This window comes from Ylistrum balloti, unplaced genomic scaffold (genome assembly GCF_031769215.1).
Source record: "Ylistrum balloti isolate Yb309-2 unplaced genomic scaffold, AGI_CSIRO_Ybal_v1 Utg370728, whole genome shotgun sequence".
In the NCBI taxonomy this organism is placed as follows: domain Eukaryota; kingdom Metazoa; phylum Mollusca; class Bivalvia; order Pectinida; family Pectinidae; genus Ylistrum; species Ylistrum balloti.
The window spans coordinates 642,236-660,003 of NW_026782431.1; the positions used below are offsets into that span (position 1 = coordinate 642,236).

The following is a 17,768-nucleotide window of genomic DNA, read 5'->3' on the forward strand; positions in this document are numbered from 1 at the left end:
TGGACTTAAGGCGATTAACCAAAACAGCTAGACTGATAATATTTAGGCTGCAATGACGTTACCCGGGTGAAATTGTTCAGGTGGTCAGGAATTATTCCACTATACACAAACGTGCTTGTACTGGATGCTGGATCTGATATAAAGTTAAAAATGCACAGTTTCCGAATTTACTGTCCAGCATAAATCAATTAACTTACATTAAGATACCATTCATTTCACTCACACTTTATAACACAATGCTCTTGGAAATACGTGAGTGTACCCATCCTACTTTTTATGATTAAATTCTGAAAACTAATGTTATTCAGCAAATTGGTTTTGTACAGGAATGGCCGGACCCCTCAAACTGCACTGCCAAATATTCAGCAGTCCAGCCTCAGTCCCGATCTCTACCTGGTTCATGCGGTCCAACCATTTCAACTGCTTACACAAAAGTGCCTGAATTCAGTAGCTTGCTGATGTTAAGTGGTTTTTTTTAAGTTTGTGGGAAGGGATCATCTTGGCTTAGATTAAAGGTCACATGGGTCATACTAGTGCGACAGCTTGGACTGATTGAAGGACAGTAAATGGTGGTAATAAAACAATTGCATAGAGTACTGCGTAAAAGCTGGTATTATATTTGCACATTGCAAATATAAATTGCCCTAACCTTTATTCAAGGTCAAAGACTTGAAATATGGTTACTCTCCAACAACTCCTTATTAACTCCTGTAGACGGTGTTTGGTGGTGTTCAGAAAAACGACCATTATTTACTTTAGTGCATTACAACACTCTGTAATCCCGATCAGGAAATATTAACCAGTGAAAAAAATGCCTGAAGGAGAGGCCTCCGAGGTGAAATTGGTAAAACTCTAATTGTAAGGATTCATGAACCGAACGGCACATGATTGTTATATTAGATAGAATCCTGGCATTGAATGTTACAGTACAAAGTTTTCTTGGTGTGCCATATCAACCTAACAGCTTGTCTGGTTTTACAGTTTTGCCACATAAAATGTATATATTCAATGAATAATTGAAAAATAACATAATGGATGAATGTGTTTGTGATCAGAGCTGATTTCCATTCCAGGCCAATATTGAACTGTTGGTGTGTGGCTTTACAAAATTCAAACCATTCTTCATATAAATACATGTCTGTCAATTGTCTAGACCTCGAAGAATACAAACAAAGACGTTTATATTTGTTAGATTGTACACTTAAATTTAGATTCTCTTCTTCATAAACTTCATGATAAAATGATCCTCTTCATTACCACTTGACTTCGAGCACTCGAACCCTGATGTCCTTAGGGGGATGCTGTAAGCAATCGTCTGCCATCTTGAAATTCCAGATATTGGTATATCCGAGACCCTGATAGTATTAATTAATATCTCGGAGCAAGGGAATATAATTTAATACCATAAGTTTACATGAATTTCCAATTGATTTGTGATTTATGAAACGATTTTAACTATTTCAAAATAAATTACTGCACTAATCTTACACGAGCTAAAAGGAGGAAGAAAAAAGAATTTGATATGAGATATTAGCACGAGATACCGTCTTTCTAATCATTTGTGTTTACATCCCCATGAGGCGTTGCAATTTGTTACTCCAAATAGGACTGCGCTCCTTTTAGTATACATTTTGGTAATACTGTTAGCTTCCGGTTGATATCGCTCGCTCCAAACTCCAAAGGTAATCAAAACGGTGAGTAATATCTGATGCACTATATAAATGCTATGACAATTTAGAATCTGGCATTTTATATGCATGTTCTTCTCAATATTCAAACAGAAATTGATCAAAAATTGTCAGAAATGATGATCAATACATTTCATGCGTCAGTGATGATCGTGCTCATTCTAACCTCCTGATCAAGACGTTTTCATGGGGGAAAATGATCATTGCTGGGGTCTCACGGTCTCTTGTTCTGTCTAAAAGAATACAACTTGTGACAATCGTTGTAACCCGTGTATTATGATCAAACACTACACATTAATACATTCTTGTCGACAGAACGTCAGATCCAATTGATCCACCCTCCTGCCATACAACCAATGTTTACATGTAGAGAGGAGAACAAGGGTCACCTTACTAGCTGCGGATAGCGTTGATTTCCCTTTACTGAGTTGAAGAGTCGCTAATCCGAACACAAGAGGGAACAGGGTGTTTTCCATAATTCATATAGCTGTTGACTCTTTTTAATCTTAAATGGAAAAAAAGCCTAAAATAAATGTAGTTTTATGAGTGACATAGAAAAATCAGAACAAAACAAGGTATAGATAAATGTATACTGTGTGTAATCAGATTTCGTTTGTGACTAAAGCAAATAAGAAGGAGTCATGCTACACTGATAACAAATTTAGTTGTTTCTAGTTTTGATAGCTGGCCTTTTATGCCCTATTTTCATCTGCACCAATAGTGTGTCACCATGTCTGGTTGGTTAACATATTTAACATCCACATTTACCTAGTTTTCATTAGACACAGGGGTAGTGATTTTCAATATCCTGACCTCTGGTGAGATAGGGCTCTGTTCATCTAGAGAGTCGGGACAACTCTCTGGAATAAACTGTTGTACAGCAGAAGGCAGGGGTTCCTCAAGTGCTGTTGTCACTCCAATGCTATCACTTTATATAAAAATCTGGTATCAAAATTGTTCTTCTAAGGATCTACATGTACCACCCTGTATGTGAAAAAAATCATCCTGCTTTCAAGTCGACATTGTTTTCTATAGATCTTCAAAGAATGATCTGAGGTTCTACTGAGAGTGTCCATCTAAAACAAGTTCTCAGTTACCCTGCTGTCATATATACTTTTAACTATTTAATAAACATTTATCAAATCTCCTCTCTTTCTTCTATGAACAAGTGTTGGAAGATTGAGTTTCTCCAAAAGTTGGGAATATGTTAAGTTCTTGAAACTGGGAAGAAGCTTTGTTGCTCTTCTCCGAACATTTTCAGTCAAATTGATGTCCTCTATTTTGAATGGATTCCATACACGTCCAGCATGTTCCAAATGGGGTCTGACTAAAGCTTTAAACAGTTATTTAAACATTGATTCATCTAAATAAATAAAATATCTTCTAATAAGCCGAACTATACTGTTGGCTTTGTTCACCATCGCCTGAATATGAGTTTTGAAGTTCAAGTCCTCATCTATTATGACGACAAGGTCCTTTTCGTGTGTTAGATTTTCTAACTGAATAACTTCGCCTTCTGTTCCCCACATAGAATAGTTTCCTTTTCCATCTCCCTTTACTGTCATGACCTTGCACTTGTTCGGATGAAATTTTGATTGCCATTTCTTCGACCAAATTTGAAAATAATCTAAATCTGCCTGGAGAATTTTTAAATCCCCAGGATTACTTATTTGTCGGTATAATTTAGTATCATCAGCAAACAAAGGCAATGAAGAAACAGGTATTTCTGGTAGGTCATTGACATAAATAAGAAATAGGATTGGTCCCAAAACACTTCCTTCAGGGATACCGCTAATCACAGGATATTTTTTCAAAGACTCTCCATTAACAATAACTCTTTGGCATCTATTACTCAGAAAGTCTTTGATCCAATTGATAATTTGTAAATTTATTCCATAGCCGGCAAGTTTTGTGATTAAACGTTGATGTGGCACCTTATCAAATGCCTTCATTAAATCCATATAGATTACATCCAGCTGACCTCTGTTGTCAATTATATCTGTCCATTCTTCCAACACTGTAAGTAGTTGCAATTGAGTTGACCTGCCAGAAATAAATCCCATCTGCTTAGAACTTAATAAATCATTTTTGTTCATGTGGTTTACAATACTATCCCTGACTAGTTTTTCCAAACTTTTTACCACAATACTAGTAAGACTAACAGGTCTCTAGTTCCTCCATGACCTTATTGATTTACTCCAGAATTTATCTGCTTTGTCAGCATCGTTTGTTGCCATCTGTTGGTTATTCCCGTTCAAACCTGTCAAATCTGATATCCCAGTTTTTACCTTCCTTTTCAAATTTACGTATTTCCTAAAACGTTTTGGCTGTACTTTGATGTTTTCTGCTATACTTCTTGCAAAATCTTTTCTTGCTTTCATTATTTTACATTTGAGTTGGTTTCATATTTTTGCATATTCTTTATATCTGACCTCACCTTTGGTTTCCATATATCTCTGCCAAATTCTGTGTTTTCTTTTGATTTTTTTCCGAATGTTCCGTTTAAGTGGTGGTTTTTCATTGCCATTTATCTGTTGTCTTGGATTACTCTTTGGAATATGTTTAGTTGCACTATTATTCATAACATCCATAAGTTTTTTGTACATATCCTCGATGTTGCTGTTTAATATCTCATTTCAATTTACCAAGACGTCCTCTCTCATGCTTTCATAATCACTTTTGTCGTCTCGCAAACATGGTGTTTTGTTAACAGGTGAAGTTGCTTCACAGAAGAAATCAAAACTTGGAACTAAATGGTCACTATTTCCTATTGGGCTATTATATTAAATTTCTCTAATCATTTCCTCTTCGTTTGTTATCACTAGGTCTAAAATATGTGGATCATTTCCTCTTCTAAATCTTCCATTTGTGAATCCCAGTCAGGTTTTCCTGGTGGTTGCTAAGGCCTGCTCCGATTTGTTTACATCCTGGCTCAATGAGCAAGAATCTGGCATCATTAATATTTATTGTTTCACTAGGATTACACCAATATAGAATGTCCCGTGGGTGTGACAAGCAATATGAAATTGATTCACCAATAATAATCAGGAGTTGAATTTCACGGAAAATTACTTAGCCTCATCAGAGCTTTGAATAATTACATCCACCGCCATTGACAGCAGAAATAGTATTCCTGTTGATTGTATATTCCACACAAAACATGTTGCAATTAAGTAAACGGAGATGAAGGATTTCAAGCTGTTTATTAGCAACATTATTGGCTATCCTCTAGTCATCTCTCTCTATATATATATATTTGTTTCAAAGATCAATTACATTTATGTTGTAATGCTTAAACATGTATGATATTTACTAGATCTGTCTTTATTTTTTAGGTTTATGTTTATGTAAACTATTAACATGATGCCAGGGTATCACCATTGACACTGAAAAGAAGGTTTCTCAGGTTTGTGATGATGCTTGACTTACTTCTGGTGTAGCTGTCATCCACAGCATCATTATGGGTGTTCAGGGGCTGTTGTCTGCCTGTATGAGGCAGAGAAATGCTTGTGTTGATGAAGTTGACCTTGTACAGGTGGCTCGAGATCAAGGCGGAATAGAGATACTTGTAGACTACTACTCTTTTGAGATGTATGTTTCGGAGCAGTTTTGGTTTTCATTGTGTCATCACCAAAGTAATGATTACCTGTGGATCATGGGGGGTGAATATGCCTCCATGCACGCTTACCTGAGAAAGCTTATCTTAGACTTGAAAGCTTTACGCATCAATTTAGTGTTTTTTGTGGACGGTGCCAAAGGGGCATCCACAGAAACGACTCGCGAAAAAATGGATACATGGATTGAAAGACATCATCGTGATATCGGAAAGATAAGCAACATCATGCAAGTATGTTGTGGTGCACTACCTATCACTGAACTTCAGGAAAATGTGCGACCACTTCTACAGGAGGAACAATTTATACACACCCTGAAACAATGTGATTGTGAGGTTTATCTAGATCCGGCAGGAGAAGCTGACTGCGTCATAGCACAAGCTCTGCATCAGCGTGAGAAAGCTTTCGCAGTGTTCAGCAATGACTCAGACTTCTGTATATTCAAAGACAGCACATTTATTCCTAACACACAGTTTGACCTAATGGGAGACCTCAAGCTAGGCGAAGCATGTGACATGCCTATTAAACCAGAGCGTTTGATAGTTGGAGTAATCACAACAAATCGGGTCATGTCCATTCTGGGTGTAAGTATTTGAGTATAAGGCCAAAAAAAGGTGTTTTCATTTCCTGTTTAACACCTCCCTTGAATTGTCTAAGAAGAAAAAAAAATATTTTGGAGACTGTTCAGTTTTGAAGAAAAAAAATCTTAGATTTACATGGTTTTGATTAAAGGTGACAGAAAGAGGGAGAAATGACAGCTTAGTTAAAAGATTTCATTTTGACAAGAAATGAACAAATGTATTTTTATTTAACTTCATATTCTACATTTATATACTGGTATATATTAGCTCATCTTGCATATTGGTCCACCTGTCATCAGTCTGGCATCAATGTTTTCTCTTGAAAAAGAATATTAATACCAAAGTGGTTAAAAAGTCAACGTTTGTGGCTGACAGGACAGCTTTCCAGTATGTTTGGAGAAAAGAATTTATCTTCTTATATTCTGGGTCAAATCGATCAATGTTTTTGTGTAGTTAAAATGTTCAAATGACATCATCTGCAAGGCTTAGAATCATTTTTTATTTTTTTTTTTTTAATTTTTGAAAGTTTTATATATATGCATAATATACATAAATAAATGCCAGAAAAAACAAATGTCACACAGACTGGCAGAGGCAGCTCCTAGTGGATTTCAGCCAAATATATTCTTGTTAGTTATCATATATAAAAGTTATGGCAAGCTAGTTAGGCATTGGTATAAAAAAGTGTCTTGAACTTTAGTGAGACAAATAATGAAATGATATAAATATTTTGAGAGTCTATTAACTTTTAACAGAATTAACACCTACTGATAAACACTATAAACCTTCAGTAGAATTGTATAGTTGGCTGGTACACCATGTGGAGTGGCTCTGTATTTACTTTGTTAGTAAACGTTTATAACGCTAGTATATATACATCAAATTTATTTCCAGTACAAGATCATTTATGATCATGTACACCAAACTTATCAATACATCAAAATTATTGTAACAAATACTGACAAATTTCAAGGGTTTTTTTATTTAAGTGAATTTACTGTTGGTGATGAGAGTCAACAGATATATAACTTAGCATTATTTTGTTAAACTGCTAAATTTATATTTTAAGAATACAAAATTCAAATTTTAAACTTTTACATCATCATTAAAAGTCCCTCAAGATAAAATGTATTTCATGCTTGTTTTGAAACAGTTCAGATATCTGACTAGTAATTAGTTAATTATTTTCATTAATGTTTGATACATGTAACAGATGTGTTTCTCATGCATGGCATTTAATGAAATATTGAAACATCAAATATTAAATGAAATAGAATTACATTGTTAGTGTGTCATGAGGATACAGATATGCCTGTCAATATACATGTGTATATTACGTAACTCTATTCTTATCAGCACTTCGTTCCTTCAAGGATTTTGATCAAACTTCACACACTTCTAAAAGTTTTGATGTCAAATTTCAGGGTCAGGGTCAGCTTTACAAATGTTTTAAAATCCTTGTTAGAGGTCTGACTTCCTTTCTTGAGGGATTTCAATCTACCATCACACATATAGAAAAGATCATATTTTCTCACACCAGTTGGAGTTTCCAGTTGGAGTTTCAGGGTTCTAAGGTCAAAGACAAGGTCACTGGTTTTTTTTATTTTTTTTTTTTTTTGTTTAGAAAATCTTTGTCAGCAATCTAATGATTTCATTCCTTGGGTGACCATATTATTACAGACAGGTTTGAGGAATGCCGGGGTAAGGTCAAGGCCATTTTTTTTATTTCTAGCAACCTTGTGGCTTCATTCTTGGAGGGATTTATAAAATTCTTAACTTTCATATAAAGGAAAATAATATTACAGACAAGTTTAAGTTACAGGTTTGTTGGGTCAAGGTTAACGTTACTCTGTGATGGAAATCCCTGTCAGAAAATCTAGTGAGCTCATTCCTTGGGGGATTTTGATTAAACTTCCAATAATTGACTATCTTGTTAATTACAATTATGTCATGGTGGAATTGTAAAGGAATTTGAATTATAAACCTCACCTTGTGTTCTTCATTATGAAAATATGACTAGAATTAGTCTTTAAAAACTCTTTGACATCAGATGTTGCAATTTGTGGGAAGCAAAATAAATCTGATGTATTCTGGATGTTATGGGGGGGGACAACTGTTGTGTGAAATATGTGTAAACCTTTCTATGGTATTTTATAAATTGTTACAGTGTGAGGTATTCATGATAATTGATATAAACAGTTTTGTGACTGTATTATAGAGTTATATTTGTATACCGTACTTATCAAATGACACCTTTTGTGTTTCATAACTCATGGATTTTTTATTTTGTAGCTTCCCAGACATGACCTCTTGGTTGAACTAAGTATAGTAGCAGGAAATGATTTCACCGGTCCGTACATGAGAAATGGACTTCAACGCAAACTTGAGATCAAAGGTCGTGGGATTGAAGGTGTGGCTGAATGGATCAGAGAGCAGTCTGTACCGGAAACTCACCCAGTCTTTGCTCAGGAAATGGTAGGTGTGATATGAAAAATGTCATTGATGTTGACACCTCTCCTCTCTTTCACATATCCTATCACTTCAGATCATGACTCTCATTAAACAAACTATGTCTGATAAATGAACCAGCTGTCAAGTCACTCATGGTTGACATAATGAGCATTTTATTAGGTGACTATATAGTGTGGATGTATATTGTCCAAACAGTATCTCAGCAATGTTTAGTGTTAGAGCAGATAATGGTTGTCACAGCTGGATGTAATAAAGGGAGGTAACACCTGCGATATTTACTTTCCATCTCCCTTATGCGGTGCACCATAATACAGTTCTCAGCCCGATAGAAGTATCTTAACATGTACAAGTGTTTAAAAGGAAAAATTATTTAAGTTATTTTGGCCTGTTCATGCCTCCAGTTACCGTTTCATCCCTACATGTATCTATACATTATACTTACCATGTTACTATAGGTAAGAAGAAAAGACTTAACCTAGTTCTACCGCTTGAAACAGATCTCATCCCAAGTAAATGATTAAAATCAAAAAGCTAATGTGTTACAAGTTACTTAGTAATAACTGGTCAATGTGTCTGTTCAGCAGTCAGTACATTACATCAGACATTGGTTCAGCATGATGACTGTTTTGAATTACGATTGACATTTTAATCAGCAATAGATGTTTAATTAACATTAGTAATCAGATGGTGATGTTTAACTCATTTGATTACCACCTTTGTCAACTGTTGTCTAATGTCTGCCTCAGATCCTCTACAGTATGTATGCTTCGTTCTAGAGACACAATATGAGATTTCGTGGAGCAGTAGTCCACAGTCGTAACTTCTACAACCTTGGAATTCCCCCAGAGAAACCCAGCAAGACTGGGTACCTGTCCCAGATTTTGGAGAAGGGAATTCGAGAAGGTCGCTTTGTTGCTAGGGTGATGGGAATACATAACAACTTCTATTGGCATCGTGCAGTCGCAGAGGACATGAATCAAGGCCAGCCATGTGCCGAGGTTGCCTTGACTCCACTCAGAGCTCATGTGTACAGAATCGTTCTTCAGCGACATGAGAGTATGGTTGAGGAGTATGGCCGTAGTCCATGGGAACCTCTAAGAACAGCAGGGGTAAAAATTATTTTATTACAGAATACATATATTTTCTTGTATTTGACCTCTGTGGAAATATGTTTTGATATTTTTTTTTCTCTTTTTTTAAATTGTGCATTTCAAAAACTGAAAGCAAAAAAGCAAAAGACAGGAAGTATCTTCTTCCTATAGAAATGTCATGTATGTAATATATAACTGGTATTATTGTGGCTCCTGTATGCTCCAGAGTAAGGTTGATGGGAGACGAGGATTGATAGAGATTGTGAATATGCTGGATTCAAGCTGTCTAACTGTTTGTTTGTAGAAATCTGTCCTACTTGAATTTTCTTGATTTCTTAACCAGGTTCTGTGGAGTGTAGTTGACATAATGTAATCAGTTTCTCTTAATAAATGTAATTCTGTGTACAAGATTGTATTTTACTTAAAATGTTTGTGTCCCACTTATAAAGGAGTGGCTAATTGAATTTAGATAGTCATAATGATTGAAGCAAGCTTGTTTTAAGGATGTTTCTCTTTCCATGAAGCTTGCCATTGGCTTTTCTGATAAAGTTGTATTTCAGTTGATGTGTAGATGTAATAACCAATAAATGCATACAAATTCTGACATATTGTTAATTCTTAACAGTCCTTAAGGGTTGACCAGAAAGTATCATATTTTCAAAGTTCAAGGAATTGATATTAATACTGGATGATTTGATGGTGCAATGGTAAAACACTCGCCTTTCACCTGAGTGTTCAGGTTTGGATTCTTCCATAACAGACCTGAAAAGGTTTGGGATCATCTGGTATTCCAGTTTCCTCCCACAGTAAGACCCATTGCGCTATTCCATCCTGGACCAACAAGAGTGGTATATGTAAGCTTGTTTCACAATTGTTATAAAGGAATAAAGTTTATATTTTAATGTTAAAGTGCATTAAAAAAATTCCTACATAATACTTGGTAGTTCGACTTGTTACTATCCCCAAAGTTAAAAGTAATACCTTGCTGTGTATGTCTACTAGGTTATCTCCCCTTCCCATGAAACTCTGAAAGAGATCAGAACTCAGCAATGTTTTATTTTTTTCCCATATGAATTAAATAGTCTAGAGACAGGGACCTGTCTACTAGGTATGTAAACTTAGTATGATGTTTGGTTTGAAGGGATTCAGCCATTTTCTAAAAACCATTTGTTCTGACTGATGTGTACTCTTAATTTCACTAGGTATATAACTTATCAGAAATATTCATGTTGGAAATGTGGTTTGATTTATATATTGTAGGTTTTGGCCGTTGAAGATGACATGATTCCTTCTATAAACCGTATACAACCAAATAAGATATTCTGGAATCTCAAACATTTCCATTACATTATGTCACACATGGAACAAAGTAAGTCTGTCTCTGATACATTTGTTTTAATTCTTTTGCAAAGTATTTGAAAAAGGTACGATGAGAAAGAAGAATTAGAATACACAACACTTACTGTATCTATCTGGCACACAGCTATACATGGTCTTCACACTAATATACTGTTTATTGATAGGAACAGGGTCAGAGAGTAAATGGTTTGAACGCTACGGAAGGAAAACAGGCTTTTCAGTGTATGTTCTACGGTACTTCCTATTACTTAACTGGGGTCGCAACCTGTATGTGACAGAGAATGAGTTTCTGGCCTTACTGGCGATGATGTTGGGACGTCCATCAGCAGCTAAATATCAAGGGTTATGTATACGGCCGACACCACGATGTGTCACCTTGGGCAACTGGTACCAGGTAACTGTTACTCTGTCTGTGTTAGGAGGCTTTGTGAAATATCTTTCTGAGGTACTCTGCATTGTTAATATTAATTTTATTAGAATTCCTGGCATATGATCTTTTGGGGTGTTACTGTGGCATAGTTGTTGAATATCTACAACAATTTCCCAGCAGTCAATTCAGCTAGCACAAATATTATCTTCATTTGTCATTTAGGACTCTATCGAATATATAATGTGTCTGTGTACAGTTGAAAAAAAAAACTATTAAGTAAATACAGTGTACATTGTATTTTTTTTAGAGGGTTCAAGATATACACTACCTATCATGGCATATATTTTGATTTCTATACATATTTAATAGATTGTAAAGTATAAAAAAAAAATAATTATCACATCCCATGACGGGATATATGATGATTACCAACAGGACAAAATACAACCTTAACATGACAAGTAAAACATAAAATGTACTCAGTAATGTACTGTTATATTTACTGAATGCCTCTATAATATTGTTTTCTGTAGGACCTATACTACCATGCCTACTGTTTCCTGGGAAAATTGTTGAACATTAGTCATGAATTCCCGCTGCCCAGTGAGGTCTACTCTGGGGCAGTGTGGACAGCCTTCTACACCTGTGCCAAGGATGAAAGTGAGTACCCAGTAAACAGAAATATTTACATGTCACTAAGAGCAGTTAACAGAATTATGTTAGGTGTCACTAAAAACAATAAACAGAATTATGTTAGGTGTCACTAAAAACAATAAACAGAATTATGTTAGGTGTCACTAAAAACAATAAACAGAATTATGTTAGGTGTCACTAAAAACAATAAACATAGTGATGTTAGGTGTCACTAAAAACAATAAACAGAATTATGTTAGGTGTCACTAAAAACAATAAACATAGTGATGTTAGGTGTCACTAAAAACAATAAACATAGTGATGTTAGGTGTCACTAAAAACAATAAACAGAATTATGTTAGGTGTCACTAAAAACAATAAACATAGTGATGTTAGGTGTCACTAAAAACAATAAACATAGTGATGTTAGGTGTCACTAAAAACAATAAACATAGTGATGTTAGGTGTCACTAAAAACAATAAACAGAATTATGTTAGGTGTCACTAAAAACAATAAACATAGTGATGTTAGGTGTCACCAGAGCAAATACAGTGGAGTTATAATCCACTTGAAGATGAATCTTTGTTTTCATTTCATAGAAAAAATTGGTGACATTGGATTGATCAACTATGATGTGATTAGTATGGTAACTAATTTAGTTATTACAAGCCTGATAACATTTGTAAAACAATAATCAGTTAAAAGTAATAATTAACAAATTAATCAATTATCAAACAAGTGTTTCGAGGAACGGATCAAAATTTCAATCAGGTCATTAATTATAATTTATTTAAAAACTGTCCTGTTAAAGATGTTTTCTCCAGTACCAGTGCCTATATATAGCTAGTATATGAAAATTTACATCATTGGAGCCAGAAAACTTTTGTTAAGTGAATTCTTTATGCGGTCTTGATTTTTCATATCTTGTATGTAATTGAATTTAGTACGAAGCAATGTGTATAGGTGTTTCTCGTGTTATTTTCTGGCTTGCCATTAATATCACTGTGAAAAACTTCATTCTCTGTAGCAAGTTTGGCAGAGTGTAAACAAGGTCAGTACTGTTATCAGTTGGTGATAGCCTTCATGCTGTAGTCACTGGCTACCTATTGTAATGTAATATTAGATATTTGATTGTGTGAATTTCTAACACAGACCTCTTGCAATGTTCAAACTATTGCAGTAAAAATGCAATTACTTGTATATTTTCTCATCTTGTATAATGTTGTTGTAAAATTACCTTTTGATATTTATATATAATGTATTAAAAACACACGTAATGTTGTAGAAAATGAAAAACAAATAACTTACTCTTCCAGCTTTCAAGGCAGCACTGCATCAAGTACCTTTTGATGTGTTGAGAAAAACCCAAGGAGAAATGAACGACATTATAAAAGAAAAGCGTCACATGATTCGATACATAGCAGAAGGGGTTTTCCCTTTTGATGATCGATTCTGATTGGTTGAGATCAGACACATTACTATCAAGAGGACGAGATATTTTGATAATGAACTCTGATTGGATGGTGGTATCGTGAATTGCTACCAAAAGGACAAGATATTTTGATGATGAACTCTGATTGGAAGGTGGTATCGTGAATTGCTACCAAAAGGATAAGATATTTTGATAATGAACTCTGATTGGAAGGTGGTATTGTGAATTGCTACCAAAAGGACAAGATATTTTGATAATGAATTCTGATTGGATGGTGGTATTGTGAATTGCTACCAAAAGGATAAGATATTTTGATAATGAACTCTGATTGGAAGGTGGTATCGTGAATTGCTACCAAAAGGACAAGATATTTTGATAATGAACTCTGATTGGAAGGTGGTATCGTGAATTGCTACCAAAAGGATAAGATATTTTGATAATGAACTCTGATTGGAAGGTGGTATTGTGAATTGCTACCAAAAGGACAAGATATTTTGATAATGAACTCTGATTGGATGGTGGTATTGTGAATTGCTACCAAAAGGATAAGATATTTTGATAATGAACTCTGATTGGAAGGTGGTATTGTGAATTGCTACCAAAAGGACAAGATATTTTGATAATAAACTCTGATTGGAAGGTGGTATTGTGAATTGCTACCAAAAGGACAAGATATTTTGATGATGAACCCTGATTGGATGGTGGATTGTGAATTGCTACCAAAAGGACAAGATATTTTGATAATGAACTCTGATTGGATGGTGGTATTGTGAATTGCTACCAAAAGGACAAGATATTTTGATAATAAACTCTGATTGGAAGGTGGTATTGTGAATTGCTACCAAAAGGACAAGATATTTTGATAATAAACTCTGATTGGATGGTGGTATTGTGAATTGCTACCAAAAGGACAAGATATTTTGATGATGAACTCTGATTGGATGGTGGATTGTGAATTGCTACCAAAAGGACAAGATATTTTGATGATGAACTCTGATTGGAAGGTGGTATTGTGAATTGCTACCAAAAGGACAAGATATTTTGATAATGAACTCTGATTGGAAGGTGGTATCATTGCTACCAAAAGGACAAGATATTTTGATAATGAACTCTGATTGGAATTGCTACCAAAAGGACAAGATATTTTGATAATGAACTCTGATTGGAAGGTGGTATCGTGAATTGCTACCAAAAGGACAAGATATTTTGATAATGAACTCTGATTATTGTGAATTGCTACCAAAAGGACAAGATATTTTGATGATTGTGAATTGCTACCAAAAGGACAAGATATTTTGATAATGAACTCTGATTGGATGTTGGTATTGTGAATTGCTACCAAAAGGACAAGATATTTTGATAATTAACTCTGATTGGAAGGTGGTATTGTGAATTGCTACCAAAAGGACAAGATATTTTTGATGAACTCTACCTGTGAATTACCAAAAGGACAAGATATTTTGATAATGAACTCTGATTGGAAGGTGGTATCGTGAATTGCTACCAAAAGGACAAGATATTTTGATAATTTGCTACCAAAAGGACAAGATATTTTGATAATGAACTCTGATTGGAAGGTGGTATTGTGAATTGCTACCAAAAGGACAAGATATTTTGATAATGAACTCTGATTGGAAGGTGGTATCGTGAATTGCTACCAAAAGGACAAGATATTTTGATAATTTGCTACCAAAAGGACAAGATATTTTGATAATGAACTCTGATTGGATGGTGGTATTGTGAATTGCTACCAAAAGGACAAGATATTTTGATAATGAACTCTGATTGGAAGGTGGTATTGTGAATTGCTACCAAAAGGACAAGATATTTTGATAATAAACTCTGATTGGAAGGTGGTATCAAGAATTCCTACCAAAAGGACAAGATATTTTGATAATGAACTCTGATTGGAAGGTGGTATTGTGAATTGCTACCAAAAGGACAAGATTGGATTGTGAATTGCTACCAAAAGGACAAGATATTTTGATAATTTGCTACCAAAAGGACAAGATATTTTGATAATGAACTCTGATTGGATGGTGGATTGTGAATTGCTACCAAAACGACAAGATATTTTGATAATGAACTCTGATTGGATGGTAATATTGTGAATTGCTACCAAAAGGATAAGATATTTTGATAATGAACTCTGATTGGAAGGTGGTATCGTGAATTGCTACCAAAAGGACAAGATATTTTGATAATGAACTCTGATTGGATTGGTGGTATTGTGAATTGCTACCAAAAGGACAAGATATTTTGATAATGAACTCTGATTGGAGGTGGTATTGTGAATTGCTACCAAAAGGGATATTTTGATAATGAACTCTGATTGGAAGGTGGTATTGTGAATTGCTACCAAAAGGACAAGATATTTTGATAATGAACTCTGATTGGAAGGTGGTATTGTGAATTGCTACCAAAAGGACAAGATATTTTGATAATGAACTCTGATTGGAAGGTGGATAATGAATTGTGAATTGCTACCAAAAGGACAAGATATTTTGAACTCTGATTGGAATACAAGATATTTTGATAATGAAACTCTGATTGGAATGGTGGTATTGTGAATTGCTACCAAAAGGACAAGATATTTTGATAATGAACTCTGATTGGATGGTGGTATTGTGAATTGCTACCAAAAGGACAAGATATTTTGATAATGAACTCTGATTGGAAGGTGGTATTGTGAATTGCTACCAAAAGGACAAGATATTTTGATAATGAACTCTGATTGGAAGGTGGTATTGTGAATTGCTACCAAAAGGACAAGATATTTTGATAATGAACTCTGATTGGATGGTGGTATTGTGAATTGCTACCAAAAGGACAAGATATTTTGATGATGAACTCTGATTGGATGGTGGATTGTGAATTGCTACCAAAAGGACAAGATATTTTGATAATGAACTCTGATTGGAAGGTGGTATTGTGAATTGCTACCAAAAGGACCAGATATTTTGATAATGAACTCTGATTGGAAGGTGGTATTGTGAATTGCTACCAAAAGGACAAGATATTTTGATAATGAACTCTGATTGGAAGGTGGTATGTGAATTGCTACCAAAAGGACAAGATATTTTGATAATGAACTCTGATTGGAGGTGGTATTGTGAATTGCTACCAAAAGGACAAGATATTTTGATAATGAACTCTGATTGGTGGATTGTGAATTGCTACCAAAAGGACAAGATATTTTGATAATGAACTCTGATTGGAAGGTGGTATCATGAATTGCTACCAAAAGGACAAGATATTTTGATAATGAACTCTGATTGGATGGTGGATTGTGAATTGCTACCAAAAGGACAAGATATTTTGATAATGAACTCTGATTGGATGGTGGTATTGTGAATTGCTACCAAAAGGATAAGATATTTTGATAATGAACTCTGATTGGAAGGTGGTATTGTGAATTTCTACCAAAAGGACAAGATATTTTGATAAAAATTGGAAGGTGGATTGTGAATTGCTACCAAAAGGACAAGATATTTTGATAATGAACTCTGATTGGAAGGTGGTATTGTGAATTGCTACCAAAAGGACAAGATATTTTGATAATGAACTCTGATTGGAAGGTGGTATTGTGAATTGCTACCAAAAGGACAAGATATTTTGATAATGAACTCTGATTGGAAGGTGGTATTGTGAATTGCTACCAAAAGGACAAGATATTTTGATAATGAACTCTGATTGGATGGTGGTATTGTGAATTGCTACCAAAAGGACAAGATATTTTGATAATGAACTCTGATTGGATGGTGGATTGTGAATTGCTACCAAAAGGATAAGATATTTTGATGATGAACTCTGATTGGAAGGTGGTATTGTGAATTGCTACCAAAAGGACAAGATATTTTGATAATGAACTCTGATTGGAAGGTGGTATTGTGAATTGCTACCAAAAGGACAAGATATTTTGATAATGAACTCTGAATTGCTACCAAAAGGGATATTTTGGATGAACTCTGATTGGAAGGTGGTATCGTGAATTGCTACCAAAAGGACAAGATATTTTGATAATGAACTCTGATTGGATGGTGGTATTGTGAATTGCTACCAAAAGGACAAGATATTTTGATGATGAACTCTGATTGGAAGGTGGTATTGTGAATTGCTACCAAAAGGACAAGATATTTTGATAATGAACTCTGATTGGAAGGTGGTATTGTGAATTGCTACCAAAAGGACAAGATATTTTGATAATGAACTCTGATTGGAAGGTGGTATCATGAATTGCTACCAAAAGGACAAGATATTTTGATAATGAACTCTGATTGGAAGGTGGTATCGTGAATTGCTACCAAAAGGACAAGATATTTTGATGATGAACTCTGATTGGATGGTGGATTGTGAATTGCTACCAAAAGGACAAGATATTTTGATAATGAACTCTGATTGGAAGGTGGTATCATGAATTGCTACCAAAAGGACAAGATATTTTGATAATGAACTCTGATTGGAAGGTGGTATCGTGAATTGCTACCAAAAGGACAAGATATTTTGATGATGAACTCTGATTGGATG

General features: G+C 34.7%; 1 protein-coding gene across 2 annotated transcripts; it reads left to right on the top strand.

Annotated features, from left to right (window-relative positions):
- The first annotated feature begins 1,651 nt into the window (after positions 1-1,651).
- On the top strand, positions 1,652-14,444 carry LOC132557819 (uncharacterized). 2 transcript variants are annotated; one of them, XR_009554533.1, is made up of 10 exons: positions 1,652-1,694; positions 5,024-5,886; positions 8,176-8,358; positions 9,132-9,464; positions 10,707-10,815; positions 10,970-11,199; positions 11,709-11,835; positions 13,126-13,393; positions 13,699-14,306; positions 14,411-14,444. XR_009554533.1 is itself a non-coding variant. In XM_060222346.1 (8 exons), exons 2-8 carry the CDS (start codon positions 5,149-5,151, stop codon positions 13,263-13,265), a joined length of 1,860 nt encoding a protein of 619 aa, XP_060078329.1. In that variant the 5' UTR covers positions 1,652-1,694; positions 5,024-5,148; the 3' UTR covers positions 13,266-13,495. The 2 variants fall into 2 exon arrangements, 1 of the variants encoding a protein (XP_060078329.1); XM_060222346.1 differs by lacking the exons at positions 13,699-14,306; positions 14,411-14,444 and having other exon boundaries at positions 13,126-13,495.
- The last annotated feature ends 3,324 nt before the right edge of the window (positions 14,445-17,768 follow it).

What these genes read in the sequence shown, in the direction of transcription:
- LOC132557819 (XM_060222346.1), top strand. Translation starts at nt 5,149, where the DNA reads ATGGGTGTTCAGGGGCTGTTGTCTGCCTGTATGAGGCAGAGAAATGCT. An exon ending in GGGTCATGTCCATTCTGGGT is followed by an intron (nt 5,887 to 8,175) that starts GTAAGTATTTGA and finishes TTTATTTTGTAG; the next exon opens with CTTCCCAGACATGACCTCTT. An exon ending in CCTTGGGCAACTGGTACCAG is followed by an intron (nt 11,200 to 11,708) that starts GTAACTGTTACT and finishes TGTTTTCTGTAG; the next exon opens with GACCTATACTACCATGCCTA.